The sequence below is a fragment of the Echinops telfairi genome, unplaced genomic scaffold (genome assembly GCF_000313985.2).
Source record: "Echinops telfairi isolate 266 unplaced genomic scaffold, ASM31398v2 ScPeMD7_9;HRSCAF=40, whole genome shotgun sequence".
Taxonomy (NCBI): Eukaryota; Metazoa; Chordata; class Mammalia; order Afrosoricida; family Tenrecidae; genus Echinops; species Echinops telfairi.
Window position 1 is genome coordinate 52,400,902 of NW_022103906.1, and position 23,854 is coordinate 52,424,755.

Here is a 23,854-nt window from a genome sequence, read left to right on the forward strand (position 1 = left end):
AAAAAAAAAAAAAAGAGTTGAAAAGCAAGGATGTTACTTTGAGAACTGAGGTATACCTGATCCAAGCCACGGTATTTTCCATTGTCTCATATACATGTGAAAGTTGGACACTGGACAAAGAGGGCTACAGAAGAATGATGCATTTGAATTGTGGTGCTGGAGAAGAGTATTGAAAGTAGCACGGGCTGCCAAAAGAACCAACAAATCTTCATGGAAGAAGTACAGCCAGAACACGCTTTAGAGCAGTGTCGGGGAGACTTCGTCTCACATACTTTGCACATGTTATCAGGAGGGACCAGTCCCTGAAGAACGATGCATCCTTGGTAGAGTAGTGGGCAATGAAAAAGAGAAAGGCCTTCCAGGAGGTGGATTGACACCGTGGTTGTTGTAACAATGGGCTCAAGCATGAGACCAATTATGAGGATGTTACAGGACCAGGCAACGATTCCTTCTGCTGAACATAGGGCTGCTGCATTGGACCAGCTCAGCAGCACCCAACCACTTCTGCAGTGATGACTGTTAGAGCGTTTCTTGTCAGTGATTTAAACAATTTTAAAGGAACAGTTCACATTTTAAATGTGGGGCGGGGTCAGAGCCACAAGACTGAGGTTCGAACTTGAAATTTCTATAAACTGAGCATTGAGAGTAGTGAGAACATTCAGAGTAGTGAGAACAAATGATCTGTTAGATACTGTAGTAGTCAGGGTACATGTGAAAGGGTCATTCGACCCTGAGGTAGTTAATTTCATAATGTATTAGTCTGTGTACTTTAAAGGAACAAATCCATACAATCTCATGTATAAGAGAGTTATATATAAAATTAAGTGTGCATCAAGAAAACATCCCAACCCAATGTTGCCCAAGCCCACAAGTTCAACATTAACCCATTAATCCATATGTCCAACACCAATCCACAAACCCCTTCTCCATCTCACAAAGCAGACACAATGACGCAGACTGCAGGAGGAAAGCTCAGCCATTGAGTGTGTAAGCATCTCAGCGCTGGCAGGGGTCTCCACGCGGCTGCTCCAGCACCCAGGGCTGCATCGGGGTAGGTCCATGTGGCTTCTCCTCAGGGATGTCTTGCAGGAAGTGAGCCTTGCCAGCTAAAGCAGGGAACTGGCTAAGGCAGCTACACTCGGTCCCACCATCAGAGAGCAAGAGACCCAAGAACTAGAAAGGCAAAGCCCACCTATCCATTTATCTCTCTACCCTTCAATTAACCCCACATGTGTTTATTGGCCAGGTTGACATAATAAACTAACTACCTCAGATACATTAAGATTCCCTAAATCCAAAGAGTTCCCAATTCTTAGGGAAATGTATTATACTCAGAGAACTAGTAAAAGACAGTGCAACACTGATGTCCAGAGGCAGCAAGATGACTTGAGATTCATCAGTTTCAGTGTGGGTCTCAAATGACAAAATGGCTTTCAGTCCTATTTGAAAGTTACAAGTTATTATTTATTATTTTGATCATTGTATTGAGGGCTGTTACAATTATTACAATCCATACATCAATTGTATTAGGCGGATTTGTACATATGTTGCCATCATTCTTTTCTAGAAAATTATTTGAAAGTTACAATTAAAAATGTCAAGGTTAGCCTGGTTTTCAGAAGGTTATAGATGACAGTGCAAGCTTAGTCTATTTGCAGGGAGAAGTCTGCAGTGAATTCCCTCTGATCATAGATGAGGGATGTGAATAGCATTGCTGGGTGTCAGAGAGCACTGTAAACTCGATTATGGCAGATATAAAGTATAATACCATATCATTTGATCTCCATTTCGACACATTTTAAAGTTGTTTCATTTTTTAAAAAAAGGAGAAATACACGTGGTGAATTCCCACTGACCATAGACCAAGGATGTGAATAGATTTGCTATCATGCAGAGAGTGTTGGAAAGTGGATTGTTGCAGATCCAGTTAGGTTAAAATCTAACACCTCATCATTTGATCTCCTTTTTGACTCATTTTACATTTGTTCTAGTTTTTAACATTTCTTGCTTTCTCCTTGATTGCAGTTTTTCTCTGGTTTATTTTGTTATTATTGTTAGTTTTTTGTTGCTGCTGTTTTTTGATATGTTTTCCTGTATATGAAATCCAGATGGGTAATTATAGACAGTAACTGGATGAATGGCTTATTGGGGGTGTGGCAGGAGGAGTTTGTGGGGAAATAGAAAGCCATTAACAGTGAGTACATGAAAGAAGAACATGTTCTACAACTGATTGTAGTGATGAACAACTCTTTTTTTTAAATCATTTTATTAGGGGCTCCTACAACTCTTACCACAACCCATACACACATCAATTGTGTAAAGCGCATTTGTACATTCATTGCTCTCATCATTCTCAAAACATTTTCTCTCCACTTAAACCCCCAGCATTAGGTCCTCATTTTTCCCCTCCCTAAGGTCAGTTTTGAAAGTGGACCTCAGGCCCCCATGGAGTAAGTCATTCCTGCAGTTAATACAGGGAATGGTCTGCACACACCACTTTTGTGTTGTTGAAACTCCCCACTCCCTGCCCACTAGGCACAGATGCAGAATTGGGATTGGCCAGGTATTATAAATGCACACATTGGGTTAAACAGTACCTGGGAATGTTGACATGTGCTCAGAGCAACAGAGGAGGGATATACTGATAGGCCAACAACCTATGGGGTAGGTTCTGAGTCAAGATGCCTTGGTTAAAGGAGGCACTCTGCACTCTAAGCTTATTCCATCCAATAAGCCGGGCCAATACAGAGCCACAAGACTCGAGTCCTCACAGGTCTTAAGTGCAAGGTTCATTTGTAGTTACAAAGAAGTTGGCAGGCTGTGCTCAACAAGTAGCTATTAATATAAGAAATGGTCTGAGTTACTTATATGTGTGAAGGAATATAGGTATGACTCCGTCTTTCATTTAAAATCAGATTTCTTAAACCGAGCTGGAGATTATTATAGTTCATGGTTATATCCAACCTGGCCCTTAATTTTGTGTAGGACAATCTCATTAATGTTCATGGATGTTGAATTTATTTGCCTCAAAATCCACATAACTATCCAAAGGGTATATTCTAAATGTTTATTTCAAATATAAACATATAAATAAATCACAGAAATAATCTTTGAATATCCTTTATATTCTGCTCTTTTCCCCACTAACACTGTCTAAATTTGAATACCAGCTGTTATTTGCTCTAAAGTCTTTGATAAGAGGGAAAAAATCCAAGTAAAGATTTTTTAAATGGTCAAATTTGATTTTAAAACACATTCTATTCTAATTTCTCTTTGTTTCCCACTCACAGTATTGGAATCATTATAGTTTTGTAGAAGTTCCTGAGCTCTGGGGGAAATGTTGCATGTGGACCTGTGCCAATTAGGCTTGATGTTATTAAGAGGATGAGTCATGCCAGTTTATGGCTAATAAATCACATATGATCTCCTTGCATAAGAATGAATCCGTATTTAATTGAGGTAGTTACTTCAGCTCCTATTTTTCCATAATATTCCACTCCCTCCAAAACCAGTGTGTAATATACACCCAGTCTGCAGGCATGATTGAAAACTGACACCACTTTTAATGACTGTTTATTGAGTGTGTGAATATAATTGACATTACAGAATTCTGCACTGGTTATAGTCTTGTCCATTAGCATATATTTCACAGTTAATTATTAAAGTTAGAAAGGCGATTAACAAGTTCTAATAAGGCCTTTCATAAATGCATTCTGTATATTCTGGTTTCTGGAAAACATTTTCAATGGATCTATTTAACTTTAAAAATTATATATTAATTAGGACAAACTAAGAATTTATTCATTTAATAAATTATATTTATGAAAATTTCAAAGAATGCAGTCACCTACCATTTTCCATAAATCTTTGATGTGCTTATTTACTATGAATAGACAGAATGTGGGACTCAGTTTTTAAAGTTAACAACTTCATGGGGTTACTGGGTGGCAATACGAGAAAAGGGGAACATTTCAATTTTGTGCACAAAAGGCTGATGAATTTATGAAACACCGCCCCCGCCCCATGCACTTCTATCCTCACAGTCAAAGGCTCGTTTAGTGCTGAATGTCTTTTCTATCTCCCCTTAATCAAAAGAAGTGAAGTTATACTACTGTTACAACAGTATATTAACAAAACAACAGTATATTAATTTTAATAACAGAAGCAGGAGGTTATGACTGGTATACAGAGAAGCATCAAAATGCATAGAAAAGTGAAAAACAATCATGTGGATTACTTAGTTTTACTATATATTTTTTAGACAGATGTAGTACATTAAATGCTCACAAAGAGTCTCAATTTGCTCAGTGCACATGGACCCTACAATCATTTAAAGGGCCACCTCCATCAGGGTATAATGAACTTCAGCAAATTAATTCTAGATGATTGCTGTACTTCTCTTAAAGATGTTAGCTGTAAGAACACTCAATAGTGGAGAACAATAGAGCCTGTGATTTGCAAACACATTGAGGACAAGCTCTTGCCTCAGCGAGAACCTGGTAGGAGTCGCAGGAGTCTTTGGGAGGAGAGAATCCACTGACTGCACTGTCAGCCGGATGTCAGATGAGCATCTTCATGTCAGAGCACATCCTGTAGGCCTGCTGTTTACCAACCTATACAAGGGTCTGGGCAATCTCGCAGGTAAGTTTCAAATTGACCCTTGGTCACGTCCATCAAAGTGGTAAAAACAGTCAGCTGAAAGAAGAGTTGTTCAGAAGATATTTTCAGTTGTATGATAGCTTACTTCATGTTAGAATGTTTATGTTTCTCGAACTTGCTTTAAAACGTTATGTAATATTAAATAATGGTACATTAAACTATCAACTTCAATAGCACAGTGTGTGAATATAAGTAGGCTAAGGACAAAATTGCTTTAGTTCTTTTACAAGGCTTGGTTCCTGAGAGCACACACTGAGAAACAAGCAACTCCTTAAGGAATTTCAAACTCACTTCTCCACAAAGTATAATTTATAATTATGCAATGACTAACCATGTACCATGAGTTTAATTTTTGCTCTCCTTATTCTAAAAGTAATGTGCAAGCACATGGATTGCAAAACACACAGAGACACACAAACACGGACACGGAGAGTTGCACAGGAAGCAGAAGTAACCTAACTGTGGGCTCACATGAAAATAGTCCAGGCAAACTGAGAATTATACCCTAACTATAGAATACAGAAGGATTCCTGCAGGGGCTATGTTCTGATCCAAATGATAGAGGACTGGTAGAAATCCTACTGTCAAAGGTAAAAGAGGTACTTATATTTTAGGGAGCATTAGATAAAAGTGCCAAGGGGGAAGAAAAGAAACAGGTGGGAAAATCAGGACCCATACACACTGACCACACACTGGGTGACAAAAAGCAAACCGAACAATTAGGACGCGTTCTGTAATTTCTGGCTGTGGTGTTGTTAGGCGCTGTCCAGTCATTACAACTCATAGCGGCCCTATGTACAACAGAATAAAACACTGCCCTGTCCTGCACCAGCCTCACAATAGTAGCTATGCTTTGTAGCCCATTGTGGCAGCCTCTGTGTCAATCACTTTTGCCGAAGGTCTCTCACTGGCTGTCTACTTTACAAAGCATGATGCACTTTGCCAAAGGCTGGTTTCTTCCCATCACGTGCCCGAAGCATGTGAGATGAAATATCGCCATCCTCACTTCTAAGGAGCATTCTGGCCGGACTTCTTCCCAGACAGATTTGTAAGCTCTTCTGGCCATCCATGGTACTTTCAGTAGTCCTCACCAACACTCAGTCAAATGCATCCGGTCTTCCTGATTCATTGCTCAGCTTCTGCAAGCATTAGGAGGTGACTGAAAATACCAGGGCTCGAGTTTGGCACACCTTAGTCCTCAGAGTGACCTCTTCGCTTTTCCACACTTTAAACAGGTCTTTGCAGCAGGTTTGCCCAGTGGAGTGCGTTGTCTGATTTCTTGACGGCTGCTTCCACGGGTGATGATGTGGAGCTAAGTCAAATAAAATCCTCGGCAACTTCAATATTTTCTCCATTTATCATAATGCTGCGTATTGGTCCCGTGGGGAGGTGCTTTCTGTGTGTTTGGTTGTCCTTTGCTATGGTGACGTACATTCCATACTGAAGGCTGCAGGTAGTCTCTGGTCTTCACAGTAAGTGTTTCAAGTCTTCTTTTCAGGAAGCAAAATTATGTCATCTGCTTATCACAAGTTGTTAATAAGTCTTCCTCCAGTTTCAGTGCTGCATCTTTCTTCATACAGTCCAGCTTCCTGGATTTTTTGTTCAGTAAACAGACTGAAAAGTATAATGAAAGGATACAACCCTGACACACGCCATTCCTGATTTAAAACCACATAGTAGCTCCTTGTTCTTTTGAACGAACACTCGCTTGGTTTATATAGAAGTTCGACAAGAGCACAATTAAGTGGTCTGAAATTTCCATTCTTTGAAATGTTTCCTGTTACTCGCTATGATCCACATAGATGAATGCCTTTATGTGGTCAAGGCATTGAGATACAGGTAATCCTCTTTCTAGTATTCTATTTTCATTCAAGATCTATTTGACACCAGCAATTATAGCTCTTGCACCACATCCTCTTCTGAATCCTGCTAGGATATTTAGCAGTTCTCAGACATTGCATTGCTGTAGCCATTTTTGAACTATCTTCAGCAAAGTTTTACTTGCATGTGATACTAATGGTGCATTTTATTGGATAACCTTCCTTTGGGATGGGCATATATATGGATCTCTTTCAGTCAGTTGGCCAAGTAGCTGTCTTCCAAATTCCTTGGCATAGATGAATGTACGATTCCAATGTTGCATGTGTTTACTGAAACATCTCAATTGGTAATTCCAGGACCCTTGTTTTTTGCCAATGTTTTCGGTGCAGCTTAGACTTCTCCCTTTACTACTTACTATTGGTTCTTGGTCATATGCTACCTCCTGAGAACAATTGTTTTTGGTACAGTAACTGTGATTCTCCATTTTCTGTTGCTGCTTCTAAAGTCTTTCAATAATTTGCACAACAGTGCAACCCAACGCTTTGATTTTTTCCCTTCAGTTCTTCCAATTTGAGGAATGCTTGACATATACTTCCCTTGGAGTTTTTAAACTCATGGTCTTTACATGTTTCATTAATACTTTACTTGGATTTTTCGAGCTGTCCTTTGAAATTTTCTGTTCATCTCATTTACTTTATCAGATCCTCTATTCACTTTAGCTGTTCTATACTCAAGAGCAAGTTTCTTTTCAGTCTTTTCATTTTTGTCCCGTCTTTCAAATGGCCTTTTTGCTTTCTTTATGTATGATATCCTTGCAGGCACCCTATAATGTCATTAGTGTCAGTGTGCCAAATCTATTCTTGAGATGGTCCCCAATTCAGGTGAGCTATATTCAAGGTTGCATTTTGGTCCTTGTGAATTTGTTTAGTTTTCCTCAGCTTCAACATGAACTTGCATATGAGTACTGATGTTCTGTTCCACAGTTGGGCCCTGTTCTTATTTTGGCCAATGGCACTGAGTTTCTCCACTGTCTTTTTTCCAGATGTCGTAGTTTTAAATCTTGTGTGTTCTACCTGGTGAGATCCACATAGAGAGTCACCATTTATGTTGCTGAGAGAAGGTATTTGTAGTGAATAAGTGGTTGGCTTTGCAAAATTCTATTATAGAATCTTTCATGTCGTTTCTATCACCAAGGCAATATTTCCCAGCTGCTGATCTTTCTTCAATTCCAACTTTCACATTCCAAACACCATGAATTATCAATGTCAATCTGCAGGAGCTGGGAAAAATCTTCAATTCATGCATCTTATGCATTAGTGATTGGTGCAGATGCTTGAATAATAGTTGTATTAACTGTTCTTTGTGAGATTAACGTGAACCAGCTCTCTCACAAATCAAACGTGGTCGCAATTGAGAAAGACAGGTAAGAGATAAGATAAAATATAACAACGTTGGGGCATCGGGGGCTCCTGGAGCACAGGGACGCCAAGGCCCAGAACTGTATTCGAGGCCGGATTATATACAGTTCTTGTCACATGTCCTGCATTCCATCACAAGTTCTCTCACAAAGGGCTTGTTGACAATTTCTCGTGAAAGTTCTCACACAGAGTTTGTGACAATATACTGCGAAGGTAAACAAAGAAGCAATAATAGTCTAGCCAATTTGTCTACAGTCTGGAGGGGAGATAAAGCCAGAAAGTGAATAAAACTGAGCACCCATAGAATGCTGTGTTTCCGCGGTTTTTCCCAGGGAACAGGAGAGAAGACATTTACTTTATCTTAGGTCAAGGTCAGACTTTCAGCATCTCAGCTCCCTGGTTTGAGTTGTCAGCTTTTTCTCACAGCCTTGCTTAAACTGTGGAATATGGCGATGGTCTTGTCTTACTTGGAGAAAGAAATGAGGCTCACATGGTCCCAATCATGCACGTGGTTGCTTGGAAGCCCAGGACTGCGTTCCGCTCCAGGTGGTCTGCACTCAGAGAATTAGCCCAATATCTCCACATCCCGAGACTTCAGCACGGCTTCCTTTCCCAGAGTTATCTCAAGACAATTTGCTCCCACCCACAGGTCTTCCTTGAGCTATACAGAAGTTATCTTATTACTGACAATGTTGTTCTTCAAGATGGAACTTGAAGTATTCTTTTTGATAGTGAATGCAATGCCATTCCTCTTCAAATTGTCATCCTCAGTATAATAGATGTTACATTGTCTTATTAAAAATGACCAATACCAGCCTGTGTAAGCTCACTAATACCTAGGATATTGGTCCTTATGCATTCCATTTCACTTTTTAACTTCAAATTTTCCTAGATTCATACCTTGCACATTGCGTGCAATTGCTCATGGATGTCTGCAGCAGTTTCTACTCATGTTGAGTCATGCCACATCAGCAGCTGAAGGTCCTGAAAAACGCTGCTCCGTTCTCGTCCTTGGCGTCAGCTCTTCCCCGGGGCGTTCTGAGTGTCTTCGAGCCTGAGAGGTCATTCCCGGCACTACATCAGACAATGGTTCACTGGTGTTCAGGGGCTAATTAAAAAACAAAAGAGCTTTCCAGCTCCTCCTTCCCAGACATTGTCTGTAAGCTCTGCTGAAATCTGTCCGCGAAGGTGACCCTGCTGGTAGTGAAACTGCTGGGGGAGGAGCACAGCAACACATGAGCCACCAGAGATGGAAGAGTGGTGGTTTCAGCGAACGTACTGGGAATAGAAAAAGATAACGGTAACCTTTCAGGGCAACCTGAGTCTAGTGAAACAAAGAGCTCTGTCTAAAAATGGGCTTTTGATTTTGTCAAAAGTGTTAAGGATTAGTTGTGGAGTATGGTTTGAGATTTCTGATGGAGAGAAATCAAGAGTAAAAGGCTAGAATTAATTCAAATGCCATTTACCTATTGTTGGAAACAATATTCTAGCTAATGTGGTCATTTACACACACACACACACACACATACACCTACACTTTCACACACAAAAAATATAAAGAAATCAGTGTTATGCTGAATAGGACTTGGGTTTCTAAATGAAGTTGATAACAACAACAACAACAAAAAACAAAGAGAAAGCAAGGGGCCAAATTCTTCTCTCAAAACAAATATATAAAATATAAATACCTTGTTGAGAACAGGTTTTGTAGACAGGACATCATAGATGGCTGAAAGTGTAATGTTCTGAAACAAAAACAATTTCATTCAGTAAATTTTCTTCAGCAGCATTAGCAACAACAATGGGGTATCAGAAATGAAGCCATTCTTGTCCCTATCCGCTCAGTGTCCCTGTTAGTAACAGAGGGATTCACTCTACAAGGGCTCTAGCGTATTGTTTTTATGTTTTCTCATCCTATGCTTTTGCATTCTGATCGGTTTACCATTCCATTTCAGGTAAGAAAACAAAAGTACAGCAAGTTTTGCTCTTGTAGTAAAAAACAAAAAACAAAAGCCCTCCGTCTAGAAGTAGTGAGTAACCTGAGGTGTATAAATCCTTCAGAACTAAGGACATCTTCAACAGGCCCGCTTTCTTCCGGCATGTGACAATGCAGACGTACCTCCTGGGTTGTGTGGTTCAAACAGGTCTTTGCAGGTGTCCTACGATCATCCAGGAAGAAGGGATTTTTCCAACGGTCGTAATTTGTTTGTAACACATACCATCGGCCTTGTTCAGGATTAAGTCTAGATACCAAAAGAGAGGTTGCCTCAGGCTTCATTATTTACACCTCTACTTCTCAGTTTCTTCTTGGCTACGGAACAGACATACTTACTCGTATACATCCAAAGATACTTTTCTGTCTCTTGTAATGACACAACCCTCCCCAGAACGGTTGCCTCCAAGAATAAAATATGCTGGAGCCATGATCTTGGTTTTGGTCAATATATTCTTGGCTTCTTCATAGCTATGCAGAAACGAACGAGCAAAAAAAAAAAAAAAAAAAGGAACTATTTTTAGTTGATTTAGAAAATACAGGAATGGATTTTTTTTTTTCCCCTAGTAGCTCCATGGAAACAAATGATCCGAGGAATGTGATTTTTAAGATGGATAGATAGCAGTGGGTCAGGGAGATACAATCCCTATTCCTGTGTGAGTAAACTCGGGGAGCTGAAATAGTATCACGTTTAAAAACACAAAGAACAAAATACGCACTACCACTGAGTTAATTCTGATTCAGGGTGACCCTACAGGACAGGGCAGAACTCCTGAGGCTTCCCAAGGCTGTAACTCTTTACAGGAGGAGGAAGCCTCATCTGCTACTTCAGAGTGAAGGAGAAACAAAATGGCTTTCAAGAGATCTTCCTCCATCATTAGAACCCATGTCTTGTGCTCGCTTCGGCAGCACATATACTGGAGAAAAAAAAAAAAGAACCCATGTCTTTTACCTAACAATAGAACAGAGCCGTGCCATTAACTATTATACATAGGATCGAGAGACTATAAAGGTTCTTGACAATTATTCTCGCTGATTCAGGGTCACCCCACAGGCACAGTGTAGAACTGCTTCATGGGGTTTGCAATGCGAAGGCCTTCTAAAAGCCAACGGCCACACTTTTCTTCTGAGCTGCCTCTGGATGGTTAGAAGCGCTAACCTTTGAGTTAGCAGTCTAGCGCTTCAGCATGTGCACCACCCAGGGACACAGTTTTGAATATTAGGGCTGCTAACACTTAGATTTAGGCCCCAAAGATGATTATTAAATCCCATTCCCTGGTGAGTTAGTTAATTGTGCCAACCTGGCCGATAAACACATGTGGGGCTAATTGAAAGGCGGAGGGATAAATGGGTGGTGAGCCTCGCCTTTCTAGTTCTTGGGTCTCTTGCTTTGTGATGGTCGCACCAGGGTGCAGCAGCCTTAGCAGTTCCCTGCTTCAGCTTGCAAGATTGACTTCCTACAAGACATCCCCAAGGAGAAGCCACATGGACCTATCCCGATGCAGCCCTGGGTGCTGGAGCAGCCGTGTGGAGACCCCTGCTAGTGCTGAGATGCTTTTCCATTCACTGACTCAGTTTTCCTCCTGCAGTCAGCATCATTGCCTCTGTTTTGTGAGGTGGAGGACTTTGTGGACTGGTGTTGGGTTAATGGGTTAATGTTCGACTTGTGGGCTTGGGCAGCATTGGGTTGGGATATTTTCGTGATGCACACTTTCTTTACATAAAACTCTCTCTTATACATGAGTTGCTGTGGATTTGTTTCTCTAAAGTACCTAGACTAATACACCTGGAAAGTATCAAAGACAGGCTCGATGTTCATTGATCCTAAGTCATTTGGATGCTATGTTGGCTGAGGAAAAGGTAGTTTTTGTTGCTATAAAATTTCTGCATCAGTGTGGATAACTCTTAGCATATATTACCATTTAAATGCAGTTTTTATTGTACAAGGTTTCTGAGTATGTCACACCAAAATTCTGGTGCTCTCAAGAGTAGCAGTATCCCTAGCACATTTTAAATCAACCGGTTCATCTTCCTGTTACACACACACACACACACATACACACACACTTAAAGTGTGACTAATTCCTTATGAATGCCAAAGTCATCACAGCAACTAGGAAATTCTGAAATTAGTTTGTTAATGGAAGATAAGTCTGGACTTGAAAATATTTTTATTTTTTACCAGGAATCACTTAAAATATACCAAATATTAACTTGAAAATAAAGCAAACAAATAGATTACCTTGTGCTATTTTCCAAAACTGATCTGGTGATAAACCCTATCCAATTGATATCTTTCTTCCCCATAAGCCATTCTAGGACACCTGCAAGAAATGAAACACACACACACAGTATCACAGGACTGGAAGAAATGAGACTAATTATAGTCCAGCCATACTTTTAAAACTTTTTCTTGTGAATTTGGCAAACAGCCTCCTATTGCACATTTACAAGACTCCATTTCTAATCAGAATACGCTACTCACCCATATAACCACCATTCATAGCGAAACGTTCATTTAGCGAAAGACTAAACAGCCCCTGAGAAAAACAGAAAGCAGTAGAATCAGAACCCTCAACCCTCCTCTCTCAGGGTCTATCGCTCTACTTATAGCAGCGTACGGAAGCTTATACCGGGCAAGGGGGAATACGCGGGAAAATCTAAACCATGGGATATCATCTTCCCATGTAGTATGTGAGTGAAAAAGGTTTGCTGTGGCTGGCCTCACTTTTCCGAAGGAAACAGAGTGACCGGCCTGAGTGAGCAGCAGACCTAGGACTAGATCCCAGATCACACTCTGGCTCTCATCCCAGAGCAGCCTCAGAAACCTCCATCGCTCCCTGCGCTTCTCTTACAGGAAAGGTCACCCCTAGAAAGGTGACAAGCAGGGCAAAGGGATAAAAGCAGGCTTCGTGGTTTCTGCCGTTACTCCTTTCTTAAGGCTCCACCTGTCACAGCGAGGCAGCACGGGACCCAGAACTACCTGTGAAGCACTGTAACAGTGGGAGCCTTACTGGTTTGAATCCTGTTAACATGCCCACATAGCCAGCAAAGCTTGCTGCTTTGAAGACGGTCTGGTTATTTCTCTGGAAGTCCAAATTCACGGATAAAGGTTTGAGTTCCTCAGTTACGGTCCAGGAATTATTATTTGTATTCCACCTACGGGAGAGATTTCAGTGACAGTTATGTAAGAATGACACGGCTAATATCCGAGACAAAAAGGATGAGTGTCATGATGACGGGAGCCAGGAACTGGACTGAGCACTCCGTCTACCAGACCACTTGTGATCGACTCTAACAAGAATCTGAGATGTTCGCTTTATCCCCCGCAGTGTTTCAGACACCACAACTGAGGTTTGGGGACGTTAGGGAACTATCCTATCACCATATAGCATACAGCGAGCCCCCTGGTTCACATTTAGATATGTGTCTAGAGACAATGTACAACTCTGGCACTCTTAATTTTTCTAGAAAATGCTACTGTTCCTTCTAGGGACTAAACAAGATATGCATCTAGCATCTTCCAGCCTGCTCATGACTTCTGTCCACAAAATGCAGCTTCTCGGATAGCTGAATGGTAAGAGAGTGACTATCTCGTCTTAAAAGAATCTAGTATCTTGACTTATGACTTGGGACATATTTTTCATCAATATAGTACAATATGCTCTTCTTATAAACTAATAAGCACTTTTCTTTACTCACCCAAGAAATACTCCAAAATCCATGTTCCTGCCATGTAGTAAGTGGCCTAGGTGAAAATGAGAAGACATGTAAGACAGATGAGAACATAGTGTAACAGTTAAGAGTATACTATTGCAATGTAACAGTCAAGAGAGTGCTGTTGTAGTTTAACGATTAAGATCATACTATTGTATAACAATTAAGATCGTACTACTGTAGTGTAACAGTTAAGATCAACTACTGTAGTCAAAAGAGTACTATTGTAGTATCACAGTCAAGAACGTGCTACTGTAGTTTAACAGTTAATGAGGGCAATGAATGTACAAATGTGCTTTACACAATTGATGTATGTAGGGATTGTGATACGAGTTGTATGAGCCCCTAATAAAATGGTCTAAAAAAAAAAGATCGTGTATTGTAGTGTAACAGTTAAGACAGTACTACTGTAGTATAACACTCAACAGAGTACTAGTGATTTAAATTAAAGCTGATCATTTAAGTTTGGTTCATTTATATTCTTAATTGTTCACTCTAACATTAAGAATTAAGCAGCATCTTGATACCATAAGGCTTCCTAACAAAACCACTATTTTTTCTTTTCTTTAAATCAAGCCGTTACCACTGCCACGCATGCCTGACTTGTCTCACAAGACGTGGGCGCTGCAGAGCTCCAGGTCCAATCAGGAAGGGGAAAAGCATCAGTGGGCACCGTTTGGAGCACTAGGACATGGCTCTCTCCAAACATCAGTGTCTTAGTTTCAACGAATGCGATTTCCCAACACTGCCCTGCAGCATTGTCCCCTACAGCTGGGCCCCATGAGGATTAGTGTACAAAAATTCAGTGACACTTAGTCAATACCAACTCATAGCGACTCTGTAGTAACGTGACCAGACGTCCTGCTTTTGGCTGGACAGTCCTGATTTTTAACAATTTTTCCCATGTTCCATGGCGGTTTGTTTTTTTCTTTCTTTCCTGTGGCGTTTTTAAAAAGTCCCAATTTTTGGGAAGAATTCACGACAAGCTAGGGTATATGGGTTTCGGCTGCCATGTGCCTATTTCAGGATATGAGTTTTATCAATGGTGTCCTGCTTTACCAATGTTAAAATCTGGTCACCTTACCCTATAGGGAAGAGTAGAACTGCTCCGGGGTGGGGTGGGTGGGGGTATCCCCAAGATTATAACTCTTTATGTGAGTAGAAAGCCTTGTCTTTCTCCCACAGAGCACCTGGTGGTTTCAAACTGCTGCCCTTGTGGTTAAGCAGCCCAGCCCATAACCACTACCCTATCCACAGGGCTCCCGAGGGTTAAGATAAGCAGACTTTATACCCAGGCTTAGACTTAGAAACCAGTTAGATCAATGTGATCCATCCTGTGCCTTGTGTTCTGGGGACCTGCCAGGGAAAATGTGAGAAAGTGAGACCGGTAGTCAGAGGTCACATTTTCTTTGGCTGAGAAATGATGAGAAAATGGTGGTTTTTGGCTTCGAGGTACGTTGGGGACCTTAATGTATCTGAAGATGATGAGGCAGCTCCTGTGAAGACTAACATGCAATCGTGCAGATAGCACAAATCGACTCTGAGTAGCAGTGAAAAGGTTTATGCTCCCCAAAGATGCATCCCTGAATTAAACTCATAGAAGTATAGTGATTGAAATGAGTGGCAGCTTTCACTCTGCTTCTCAAAATTTAACCAGGAATACAAAACAGTAGGCCACAAACACAGAATGCACATAGCAAGCCTGGTTTTGAGAGAAAGTTCCAATTCCCATGATGAGAAGACAGTTTTACTGCCCACCCGCCCTCAGCACACATTTACCTTTCTTGTCTTCTGTTACTAATGAAGTACAGATGGTAAAAAATTCGTAGAAAATATTGAAGGAAATAATCTCACCTATGAGAAAGGAAAATGCCCTTGTTAATGTACAGGCCTGTGACCATACAAAAATCAATTTTGGGGGTACAAAATGGTTGATGCCAACAGTTCACGTGCGTGACTTTCAATCTAGAAGTGTGTCAAAAGAAAGGCCTCGCTATCGTCTTCTCCAAACCGGCCGTTTAAAACCCCAGGACGGAGTAGGGCTAGTTGGAGCCAAGTTGTTCGGTGCCTGGAATCATGACTGCATGAGTGCGCTTTGCTGTACACCGGTGACCAGATGCAACGCAGTGTGGCTGCGCAGCTGCTCCTTCACTGCTCTGTGCCCTCGTAATGGTGGTGGTGGTGGTGGTAGGTGCCACCGGGTCGGTTCTGACCCATAGCGACCCTATGCACTACAGAACCAAACATGCACCGTCCTGATAACGGTTCCTAGGCCGGAGCCCACTGTTGCAGCCATGGCGTCAGTCTGTCTCTCTGAAGGCCTTCCTTGTTTCTGCTGCCCCTCCTCGGGACCCAGCTTGGGCATAGTGAAGATAAGCAAGCTGTCAGAGGGTGGCTGCTGGAGAAGCCGAGCACCTGCACGAGCGGCGTTGGGCCACAGCATGTTACCCACCTTGTCCATCCACGTGTTTCAATTCAGTTTTCCGTGAGGAGCTCACTTATGAAACCCAATGTCTCCTGGGTAGATGCTGAAAAGGCGGTTTAGGTTTCCCCTGATTTTAAGGAGAGGAGATATGTGGATGACTTACAAAACCACACAGGCAGAAGTACTCCAAAATCCATCAGAACATTTAAAAAATGTCTTTTCCCAAACAGAACATTACCATTTAATATTTAACTCAAGTATACGCAGGGTACTTTATCTCTCTCCCCTTTAGAGTGGACATGTTAGGGCTGGCATGCTCTTATCAGTTCTAAGCCAGTTTTTATTTTGTCTTGTTTATGTACATTTTGGTGAAATTCTGCACTTATTTTCTTTCATTGTGACTTTTAAAATCTGTCTATTTATTTATGGTGGCAGTATACATAACCAAACACAACCACTCACAATTTCTACATGAGCAGCTCAGTAACAGTGCTTAACACACTTCATGTTGTATTACTCTGCTGCTCTTCTGAACCACTTGTGTTTCTTTTGAGATATTTGTATTTGGTCCTGATTTACCAGGATTATTCCCACAATAAAGCAATGATAAGACTTCTCATATGAGTGGAAAGATATATTTCTAGTATGTTGACTATTTAAAAAAATAATTTTTAAGGAAATGTGTAACAATAAGAAAAATTTTGTCCCCATTGTGAAATACTACTAACCTTCAGAAATTCTCCAATCTCTCTCTACCCTTAAACCAAGGTAGCAGTAGATTCTAAAATTAACAACTCGATTGATTTGGTAGCTTGAAAACAAAACTTCTGAAGTGGTGGAAGAGACTCTTTCATTAAATTAAAAGTTATAAATGCCGTATGACAGGAAATTGGAAACAAAATTCTCAACAAGGAAAGTGCCCAGCCGCAGCAGCCACCTCGGCTGGGGCCCGGCGCCGCTGCCTGCCCGGGGGATGAAGCGGGAGTCGGAGCTGGAGCCGCCGGTGCCCGACAGGGAGGACCCGGAGCCAGCCGGCCTGAAGCCTCGCACTCCGGGTAATCGCGGATTCCCAGCACGGGGTCACCAGGAGCCGGCAACAACCCCCCATGCTATGGTTCGGCCTTTTACTACCATCCCATCCCCACCACGCCCACGGAGTACGGAGTGCCACACGCTCAGGACGCAGACTGGGCATAACCTGACGCTCAAGCCCACGCAGCGCGGGGCGGCAACGCGCCCAGCACACGGAATGGGCTCCGACGCAGACAGGAGGAAGAGCACGGACGGCCAGACGGACGGCCAGCACTCAGAGACACCTAAAGGAGTGATAATTCAGAGTAAATCTACTGCACGTCTCATTTCTTTCCGCTTCGGGGACCCTGACCTCCGGCACGTGTTTGGGCAGTTCGGCAAAATCCTAGATGTAGAAGTAATCGTTCATGAACGTGGCTCGAAGGGATCCGGGTTCGTAACTCGAGAATAGTGCTGCTGCAGACAGGGCCAGGGAGAAATTCCGCGGCACCGTGGCACAGGTGCCACGCGCAATGACCAAGAAGCTGGTCACACCACATGCAAATGGGTGGGCGCTCGGCCCTGCAGTTGGAGCTGTGTATATGGCCGAGTTATATGCAGCATCCAGCGTTCAAGCAGATGTGTCCCTCGGCAATGACGCGGCAGTGCCCCCTCATCAGTCTCCCTTTAGTTCCTGGCTTCCCTTGCCCGACGGCGGCCACCACGGCAGCGGCTTTCAGAGGGGCCCATCTGAGGGGTACAGGTCGGACGGTGTACGGTGCAGTTCGAGCGGTCCCTCCAACAGCCAGCCCCACCTGTCCAGGTGTGGTTTACCAGGGCGGATTTTACAGTGCTGACTTCTATGGCGGATATGCAGCCTACTGATATGCACAGCCTCCCACTGCAACCGCAGCCACGGCTGCTGTAAGCGCTGCAGCTGCTTACGACGGGTATGGCAGGCTGTACACAGCAGACCCCTACCACGTCCTTGCCCCTGCCGCTAGCTCTGGAGTTGGCGCTGTGGCAACTTTATACCGAGGTGGCTACAGCCGATTTGCCCCCTACTGAAGTGATGTGAGACCCGCACATGGGACAGCCCCCAGTTCATGAGGCCTGGCTATTGCAATATTTACTAGTAGAGGAACTCTAGAGCAAGATGAGGAGGAACAACAAACAAAAATAAAAACACAAAAAAGAGAATACTTTTTTATACCTCACTATGTTCTTTGAATATGTATTTTTTTCCTTTAAATTTCTGCCTTAAAAAAAAATTCTAAAAAAACCCCCCAATACCTAAGAACTGTATATGAGTAATATGGAAAGCCTTCTTCCTTGAAATAGATAATACATCTTAGAAAAATGAATGATGAGGACCTGATGCTGGGGGCTTAAGAGGAGAGGAAATGTTTTGAGAATGATGAGGGCAATGAATGTACAAATGCGCTTTACACAATTGTGTGTGTGGATTGTGATGAGTTGTATGAGCCCCTAATAAAATGATTAAAAAAAAAAATGAATGGCCTAAATCAATGGCAAAACAAACCATACTCATGGATTGAAAATTTAGTACAGTGAACCCTCGCCACTTCGCGCTTCGACTTCCGCGGCTTCACTCTATCGCGGTTTTTGCGTAACAGCGCATGCTCTGTCATTACTGCCACTGATTGGCTCATACTGTACACGCTTCTGTCTGCATCGCTACGTATCGGAGCTACGTATCAGATGCAATTTTGCTTTTGTACAGTGTACTGCAATTGTTTGCGATTTTTAAGAAATTTTATCTAAGCCCTATGATGGCTCCTAAACGAGCTGCTTCTTCTAAGCCTTCTGACAATAAAAATAAGTGCCCCTACACCCGCTCCTTCAGAGGAAAAAGACGGCGACCCACCTGTAGAGTACATCCCTTAAGTCATTTCATAGGCTATTGATTACAGTATTTGTAAGAACTATGTATAATAATACTGTATGTGAAATATGTAATACTGTAAACTAGATGCCATAAATAATATAATAAATAATAAATGATAATTGTAACGTCCAAAATGTTTTACTGTATTTTCCCTTTTTCGTTTAATAAATTGGGTAATACGAGTGTAATGGTGACTAAAGGGTGTTTTTTCATGTCCTCTATGCTCTAACTATGAAAATATTTGATTTACAAATAAGGAATCCTACTTTGCGGAATTTCATTTATCACGGTAGGGTCTAGAACCGATTAACCGCGATAAACGAGGGTTCACTGTTCTAGTAACATGTCACTTCTCTCCAAATTAAACTGTACATTATAAGATCATTCCAAGTATCAGTAGCCAGCCCCACCCCCCCAAGTTTGTAAACTTTGGGAAACACAAATAGGCTAGAATCGTGCATCTAATTCTGAAGACTTCACTGTGAAGCTCTAGTAACTGAGGCAATGTGGTACTGGCTTAGAGAGAGACACAGAGGTAAATGACACTGAATGGAAAGTCCTGAGGCCTCTAAGTTTTCTGGCCGGTTCTTTGATGTCATCATTTCTCCCATCTTCAATCACTCGATGTTCGAGTTCAGTCTCTTCTGACGTCCACTATGGCCTTTTCCTTCTTTCCTTTTTAGTATATGATGTTCTTGATGGCATCTTCATCTGCTCTTCGGTAGTGCTCCAGTGCCAAACCTCTTCTTGAAATGGCCTCTGTAAATCCAGGTGCGATGCACTTACTCGCATAGACTAGTTTGAATTTTCTTTAGCTTCAACCTGAACTCGCATAGGAGTAAATGATATTCTGTTCAAAACAAAGCTCCAGCTTTGTTTTGTCTGATAATATTAAGCTCCTCCTTCCCCCCCCCCCACTGTGCTCCCCCACCCGACCCCCATGCACCTCCATATTTACCCAGAGATATAGTCAATTTGATCCCTCTGTATTCCATCTGATGAGGTCCATAAGTACAGCTATCATTTATGCTGTTGCAAAAAGTTGTTTGCTGGTTTTGAAAAATTATGTCATAGGATCTCCAGCATTGTTTCTATGGCCAGAGCCATATTTTCCAATACTAATCCTTCTCTTGTTTCCAACTTTCACATTCTAATCATCAATGATTATCAATGCATGTCGAATGCATGCTTATCAATTTAAGACTTAATAAGTTGGTAGCCTTCTTTAATTTCTTCATTCTTGGATTGAGTGTTTGGCATGTAAATTTGAGTAATAGGTATATTAACTGGCCTCCTTTTTAGACATATAGATAATATCTTGTCACAGACAGAATTCTTGAACTGCAAGACAGGTTCTGAAATGTTCTTTTTGGGGGTGAGTTTAATGCCATTCCTCTCCGACGTGTCCTCCCCGGTATGGTCAACTGTAGGATGGTCTGACTCACAATGGCCAGGACCAGGCCATTTCGGCTCCATGGTCTCTGTGCATTCTATTCCATTTTTTGATAACTTCCAATTCTCCTACAGTCATACTTGCTACTTCACCTTCCAATTTTTCCTGGACCTGTGCCACATCAGCAAATAAAGGTCCTGAAAGCTTTGCTCCATCCGTGTCATTAAAGCTGACTCTACTTGAGAAAGCAGTCTTATTTTGAATGCCTGTTGACCTGAGTGGCTCATCTTCTGGTACGCTGTCAGACAGAGTTCTGCTGTTACTCATAAGGTTGTCTGTCGGTGTATCTTCCTGCTTTCCCATCAGTCTGAGTCTGGGAGTTCTGCTGGAATCAGTCCAATCTGGGTCACCCTACGGGTATTTGAACTGTGGATGGCATAGCGTCTAGCACTGCAGAAACACACAAGCTACCACAAACTGATAGATGAGGTGTATGGTGTATAACGTAGCTCAATAAAAAATGTTTGAAAGATGGCAAAACGAACTTTACCTAAAGGTATTTCGGTGACATCTGCAATCCCTTTTATTTCCTCTTCAAAAGGACTTGGGAAGTTGCCAAGCAGACCAGGCTGAAAAACAAATGAACAATCATTCAACTAAAAGATCTGCTTTGAGATCTGGTTTTACATATGATTATTCCACATACCAGGGGTCTTCAAAAAGCTTATGGAAAATGGAATAAAAAGATAATGGGAATTCTCCATGAAGTTTAAGCCCTCCCTTATTGTTATCAGAATAAGATGTAATTAACACATTTTTATATTGTGGATTTCTATAAGATTCTAAATCATATTTAATAATGCAGTGCATAGTCCTGGCTCTGTAATTTCTGCCTTTGTTTCCTTAAGCTCATCTGTTCTCAGGACTTATTCAGGGATTACTTCCCCGCCCTTACACTGCACCAGGAAGAGAAGGAGCTGAATGACCTTGGGTGGACAGCCTAACATGAACTACAACACCATGGCATCATAACTGCAGCGTCCTTCACCTTGCTCTCCATTTCCCCTGGACGGCGCTGGATGCCCTAACAAGAACTACAGCACAAGGATGACATAACTGCAGCGCTGCTGGCCTGATTTCTCTAGCCTCCGCCTACCAAACTGCACTCACTCACTCGGTCTTTTCGCATGGCTCATGGCTGTTCTGGAGCCAACAAGCGCTCACGGGATCCTCCTGGCAAAAGATGGGCACATGAATAAACTTAGTGGCAGACATCATACTGTTACTCTTAACTATGCACTAATGATGAAATTCCAATCTATGCTCACTGCCTCTTGCCGTTTAAAAGTTAAAACTTTATTTCGCCCAGCGGGTGTTTATGGATAAATTGACCTATAGGAGGTGCCCCCCTAAGACGTCAAAGCATGGCTTCAAAAATATGGCACATCCTAGCCAATATAAACGTAGTGGGCATTTATTGAATATATCATTTAATCCTCACAACTGCTATATGAAATATTTATGAGTAGTAAATATTATTCTCCCTGATGAGAAAACTGAAGTTTCAGATGTTAAGAAATGTGTCAAAGAAAGAAAAGTGTCCAGGAACCCATGGCCTAAAGACCAGGTTCTGTCTGAATCCAAAGGGTGCTGTGGTGCAGTGGGCTGCTCGAGAGGTGGCCAACTGCAAGGTCAGCAGTTTGAAACCACCAGCTGCTCTGTGGGAGGAAGAGTAAAGGTCTCGGAATCTCCAGGGGCAGTTCTAGCTAGTCCCACAGAGTCACCGAGTCAACTGACTCGAGGGCAGTGAGCAGTCTGAATCCAAAGCTCAGGCACCAGAACATTTCGCAATACTGCCCTCCAGACAGACTGTCAGAGAACTGGGGGAATATTGGGACAAGTTCCTGCCAGCATTTCCTTTTGGAGAAGACAGGTCGTATGAACATGTAAGATAGCCTTGGATAAAGGAACACACATATAAAAGTTTGCTTTATGTGTTTTATACTTCATGGGGAGGATCTATCCACAAGACTACCATGCAGCCCTCGGCTCAGCGGCCTCAGAGTAATGATTCTTGGCCAGGGATGATTTTGGCCCCTGGGGCACACTTGGTTTTCTCAAGAGATCATTTGGGTTGTCACAGCAGAGGGAGGGCTATGGGTACCTGAGGAGGAGAGGCCAGGGAGGCGGTTAAACTTTCTACAGTGCCCAGGAGACCTCCCACTCACCACTAAGAATTATCTGGCCCCAAATGTCAATGGTGCTGAGATTAAGAAATCTGTTGCACCTGAGGTCTTGGTGAACACCAGCAATTTTCTGGACCCTGCATAACAAAGACTAAATGAGGGCCTCGTGGGGCCTTTGGGAGCAGGCCTTTCACAAAAATTCCACTAAATCGGAAAAACCCAAATCCTCACTGCCATTCCGTCAACTCATCGTAACCCTAGAGGCTACAAATCTTTCTGGGCACAGACAGCCGCCTCTTTCCCTCAAGGAAGGGCTAGTATTTTTTGACCTGCCGACTCAGCGGTTAGCAGCCCAATGCTTACCCAACAGCACTAGCAGGGCTTCTTTTTACATTAAAAAAGGGCTTTATCCCAGCTATCAAAAAAGATAGCGTCTGGGGTCTTAAACGCTTGAAGGTAAACAAGCGGTCCTCTAGCTGAGAAGCAACAAACTCCACATGGTAGAAGCACACCAGCCTGTGCACTCACGAGGTGTTGATGGGATCAGGTCTCAAAGAACAAAAAATCATATCATTGTGAATGAGGGGGAGTGCAGATTGGGGACCCAAAGCCCAACTGTAGATAACTGGACATCCCCTTACAGAAGGGGTGCAGGGAGGAGATGAGCCAGCCAGGGTTCAGGGTAGCAACGATGAAACATACAACTTCCCTCTAGTTCTTTAATGCTTCCTACCCTCTCCCCACCCCACTATCATGATCCCAATTCTACCTTACAAATCCCGCTAGACCAGAGGATGTGCACTGGTACAGATAGGAACTGGAAATACAGGGAATCTAGGACAGATGATCCCTTCAGGGCCAGTGCTGAGAGTGGCGATACCGGGAGGGTGGAGGGAAGGTGGGGTCGAAAAGGGGAACTGATCACAAGGATCTACATATAACACCCTCCCTGGGGGACGGACAACAGAAAAGTGGGTGAAGGGAGACGTCAGACAGTGTAAGACATGACACTAATAATTTATAAATTATCAAGGGTTCATAGGGGTTGTGGGGAGGGAGGGGGAAAATGAGGAGCTGATACCAGGGACTCAAGTAGAAAGAAAATGTTTTGAGAATGATGATGGCAACCAATGTACAGATGTGCTTGACACAATGGATGGATGTATGGATTGTGATGAGTTGTACGAGCCCCAAATAAAATGTTTACAAATGGGGGGGGGCGCTTTTAAAATTAAAAATGGAGTCTTGGGTGACCAGGAGGATAATGAAACAGTTTCAGGGGTCACAGCAACCTGAAAGAGTTTTAAGGATCGCAGCTGCTG

General features: G+C 42.4%; 1 protein-coding gene and 1 pseudogene across 2 annotated transcripts in view; one reads left to right on the forward strand and one right to left on the reverse strand.

Annotated features, from left to right (window-relative positions):
- Positions 1 to 3,556: 3,556 nt before the first annotated feature.
- The window catches only part of ASAH1 (N-acylsphingosine amidohydrolase 1), a 52,012-nt gene continuing 31,714 nt past the window's right edge, over positions 3,557 to 23,854 (reverse strand). For both annotated transcript variants that reach the window (XM_013003837.2, XM_045286669.1), the window contains 10 exons: positions 20,897 to 20,975; positions 15,388 to 15,462; positions 13,594 to 13,639; positions 12,906 to 13,050; positions 12,377 to 12,431; positions 12,134 to 12,215; positions 10,231 to 10,362; positions 10,018 to 10,141; positions 9,587 to 9,643; positions 3,557 to 4,695 (listed from right to left, as the gene is read on the reverse strand). In XM_013003837.2, the coding sequence (XP_012859291.2) occupies positions 4,606 to 4,695; positions 9,587 to 9,643; positions 10,018 to 10,141; positions 10,231 to 10,362; positions 12,134 to 12,215; positions 12,377 to 12,431; positions 12,906 to 13,050; positions 13,594 to 13,639; positions 15,388 to 15,462; positions 20,897 to 20,975 (885 nt within the window). In that variant the 3' untranslated portion in view covers positions 3,557 to 4,605. The remainder of the gene's footprint in view (positions 4,696 to 9,586; positions 9,644 to 10,017; positions 10,142 to 10,230; positions 10,363 to 12,133; positions 12,216 to 12,376; positions 12,432 to 12,905; positions 13,051 to 13,593; positions 13,640 to 15,387; positions 15,463 to 20,896; positions 20,976 to 23,854) is intronic.
- Positions 15,778 to 18,112, forward strand: LOC105978223 (annotated as a pseudogene).